The 3,805-nt window shown below is 59.1% G+C and overlaps 1 protein-coding gene across 1 annotated transcript in view; it reads right to left on the reverse strand.

Annotated features, from left to right (window-relative positions):
* Positions 1 to 3,785, reverse strand: part of LOC111533997 (host cell factor 1-like) — a gene marked incomplete at its 3' end in the record, with an annotated part of 4,383 nt that extends 598 nt beyond the window's left edge. The window contains exons 1-6 of the mRNA XM_023200643.1: positions 2,689 to 3,785; positions 2,256 to 2,615; positions 1,767 to 1,927; positions 1,022 to 1,219; positions 476 to 700; positions 233 to 337 (exon numbers count right to left, since the gene is read on the reverse strand). Of these exons, the coding sequence (XP_023056411.1) occupies positions 233 to 337; positions 476 to 700; positions 1,022 to 1,219; positions 1,767 to 1,927; positions 2,256 to 2,615; positions 2,689 to 2,863 (1,224 nt within the window). The remainder of the gene's footprint in view (positions 1 to 232; positions 338 to 475; positions 701 to 1,021; positions 1,220 to 1,766; positions 1,928 to 2,255; positions 2,616 to 2,688) is intronic.
* Positions 3,786 to 3,805: the final 20 nt, after the last annotated feature.

Genomic DNA, 3,805 nt, shown 5'->3' on the forward strand with positions numbered 1-3,805 from the left:
GTGCATGAGCTGGCATCACTGCCAGAAAGGGAAGTGTGGTCTGGCTACTCTCCGCTGGCAGCCTTGGTGGGTCAGGGAATGTTCTGGAGGCTATGGGCGAGGGGACTGAGCAGCAGAACTTTCTGAGCCATGTGTGCTCATGGGATCTTCCATGGGCAGGGACGCGAGTTCTTCCTGTGGCCTGGCACCCAGGCCCCCACTCTTGCGTTATGTGTAGAGACTGAGAGCTCACCTGGATGATCTGAGTCACAGGACCCGTGGACGCCTGGCCTGTGACTGCTGAAGTCTGAACTGGTTTGGTCTGGACCACCGACATCACTTTGCCCAGATTGGAAATCTAAAAAGGAAGGGATGGAGCAGGGAGTGATCTGGAAACCAAACAAGGGCATGGCCTGGCTGAGACTCTCCTGGAGCTGGCCCAGGGCAGCCAGTCGCCACTGGCAGTGGCTGTAGCCTGGCAGCACCCATCACTCACCAGAGCGCTGCCTCCTGGGACAGAGATGGGGCTCTTCACCAGGGTGATGGTCTTGGTGACCCCACCCACGACTGTGGTCACCACCTGGGCTTGCTGGGCCACTGTCACAGTGCCTGACTTGTGCACTGTGATGATAGGGCGCGTGGATGTGTTGGTGGCGGAGGAAACCGATGTCCCCACCTGGGCAGCTGCAGTCTTCAGCATGCGCGTGGCAGGGTTGCTCACCTGGAGGAGGCAGAGACGAGTGATGGGCCAGGCAGAGAAAGAGCTGGGGAAACCACCTGAGAGGTCCACAGCGGGCCCACAGCTCCTGCCTCAACACTCACCTTCCTCCTCTTCCCGCTCCCAAGCCCAAGAACAGCTTGGCTCCCCCTTCCTTTAACAGGCAAGGAAGGAGGCTGAGCCCGCAGGTCTCGCCTGAGGTGGTGATGCCCTTAATGGAGACAGCTTATTCTGCAGCCCATGGTCCAACGGCTAGCTCTAAAGAGCCCGGAGGGAATGACTATGCTTGTTTGATCACAGTGATAAGCCCCGGAAGACGCTCACCATGACTGGCGAGGAGGCCACCTTCACAGTGGCTGGGAGGGTGGTAGTGCCAGGTGTCACAGCCATGGTCTTCACGATGGTGGTGCCCGCTGGGACACTCAGCACCGTGGGTGCCGAGGAAGGGGGGATCTTCTGGGTGGCAGCAGCCGCAGCGGCCAGTGCGGCCATCCCACTCATCTGTGGGCTACTGCCAATCACCTGCAGCGGGCACAGGCATGTGAGGCCAGGTCACAGGTGCCACCTACCTCCCTGCTTGGTGGACCTCAACGGAACCTGCCCAGGGGTTCAGCCCTGCTCTGGGGAGCCTCATCCCGCCAGCATGGCTCAGCTTTCTCTACTGCCAGACCCTGCTCTCCTGGCCCCAGACACGGAGGGCTTCCACCATCGACCGTGCACGGCAACCCCCGCGGCAAGAGGCGGCTGGGGGCTCTGGATCCTTTCTAAAGACAGAGGCAGGTCCAGTTCATTGTCATTGGCCTGTGGCAAGCCCAGCTGGCTAGATCCTCCTCTCAGGCTGCAGGACAAGAAAGTCCACGTGGCAAATGCCCTTAGGCCTTCTAAGCATTCACTTATTAATTCCCACCACGACCTCACAGGAGCGCTGTCCCGTCTGCACGTCCCAGGAGAGAAAGGCGTGAGGTGCGTGGTGCCAGAGCCCGAGAGGGATGTGAACCCCTCAGTACACTTGCACCTTAGTCCACTGGATCAGCAGGAAGTCCCACCCGCCCCAGTGACCACTCCTCACCGTCCCCTGGGCACTCTGCGTTGGCACAACCATCCGCACTCCGGCGGGCAGGGAAGTCACGGTGACAGGGGCTTTCCCGGCCTGGCTGGTAGGTCGCATGGTGACCAATGGAGTTCCCGTTGTAGCCTGAGGACCGGTCACTTTGAGAACAGCAGGGACACCTGATGAGAGAAGGGGCCAGCTGTCAGCCATCACCTTCTGCATGACGTCCCTAGTCCCTAGCCCCTTTGCCAAGGCTCAGCAGGCAGCCCTGAGCCACTTCTGTTGGCCTGCTTGTGTGGGAGTCTGGCTCTTCCCTGCGCCCTGAGGGTGATCATCTCCACAGGCGGGGCCAGGCTTTAGCATCCCCCCACGACCCTTGGAGACGAGCCCAAAGCTCCCGGCTGCTGGCCTGCTGTCTAGGCTGCTGCCTCGCAGCCCCTACTTGGCCACTGCCTCTCCCTGGAGGCCAGCCCCCTACTTTCAAATGTCCCTGGTCCCCTGGCTCACCTTGAGTCCTGGCTGCAGTGGGCACAGAAATGGAGCTGCCAGGCACCGTCGGCAAGACCTGGATGGTGGTGGTGGTCGGGGGCGCGGGGGCAGCCTGGGGCAGGAGCGTGATGCCTACTTGGGTCAGCGGCTGCACAGCAGGTGCGGCTGCTGCTGGGGCAGGGCTCTTGGGAGGGTTGGCAGGCACAGATGGGACCGGATTGGGTGTAGGGGAGGTGGCAGTAGCGGCCGTGGCAGGAATGTCATATTTCTGGAGCTGGAGAAGGTAGCTGTCGGCTGTTGCCACTGCCCCCCAGCTCACCTCCAGGGAGTTGGTGTTGGCGCGTACCAGCTGTACTCGGGCTGGGGGTGGTGGCTTTTCTGTGGGAGAATGCAGTTGGTGAGAAGCGGTGGGAGGCTGCAGGAAGAGGGGGGTCGCCTGGGCTGGGCCTACCTGTCTCTAGGTACCAGAGGTCCTTGCAGCAGACCTGGTTGTTCCAGGCCTTGCGGTAGCCGTCACGCCCACTCCAAATGTACAAGCGAGTGTTGATGGCGACTGCGCAGTGGCCAGCCCGAGCGCGGGGGATGTTGTCCTCCAGTGTATCCATCAGGATGGTCTCCCAGGCCATGGTATCTGGGGGAGGGCAGACAGGGGAGGTCAGCAGGGAGGATGGAGGAAACCCGCCACCCCTGGTTACCCTTGGTTCTTTTGTTGTCAAGGATGGGAATTAAAATCGAGAAGTTATTGGATTATTACATTAAAACAACAAAACAAAGAAACCCTTTGTGGCAAAAAGCAACACAAAAAATAAAATTACAAACCACCAATGGCCAACTAAGAAAACCATGAGAAACACAGTCAGAGGTTTACCTCCTCGCCCGTTAAGGAACACTACAACTCACAGAAAGAGACAGCAATGGGGAAGGCGGTTTAGGGAAAACGTGATAGAAAAATCTTAAGAAAAAACACACACCCTCACGCAGAAGAAATCTAAACTTCAGCCACTGGCGCCAGGGATTTTGATTTTTGGGCCTGCAGCAGCTGGGGCTCAAGGTGACCCAGAGGGGAGCTTCGGCCACCCATCAGGCTTGGCAAAGAGTGGCCTGACCATTCCGTGAGGGCACCACCAGAGGTGCCTATGTGGGCACAGCCTCTGTGCAGGGCAGTTCAGCTGCATCGGACAGCAACCGTACTTCTAGGTTTTCACCCCTAGGATATACACTTGCACACGGGTCGAGACGGTGCAAGGATACTCACGGAGCGGCGCCTGTACAAGTTACAGCAGCACAACCGCAACTCGAAGGAGGCTGCTGCGGGGCAGAGATGTGGAGTGATCTCCAAGATACGGCGGATGAGAAAGGCCAGGTGCGGCCCTGCGTGCGCCAGGCTGCCATTGTTTGTTTTTAAAGGGACCTATAGCTAATGCTTGGATATGAAGAGCCCCTGCAGGGTGGACAGGAAACTACCCACATGGCTGCCTCTGAGAAGCAGAACCAGGAGGAAGGAGGAAGGCCCTGCGCTGTAGAGGCTTTTGCACTTTTGGATGTTGGGCCATTTGGATGGAGAGCTC

This window comes from Piliocolobus tephrosceles, unplaced genomic scaffold (assembly GCF_002776525.5).
Source record: "Piliocolobus tephrosceles isolate RC106 unplaced genomic scaffold, ASM277652v3 unscaffolded_8478, whole genome shotgun sequence".
Taxonomy (NCBI): Eukaryota; Metazoa; Chordata; class Mammalia; order Primates; family Cercopithecidae; genus Piliocolobus; species Piliocolobus tephrosceles.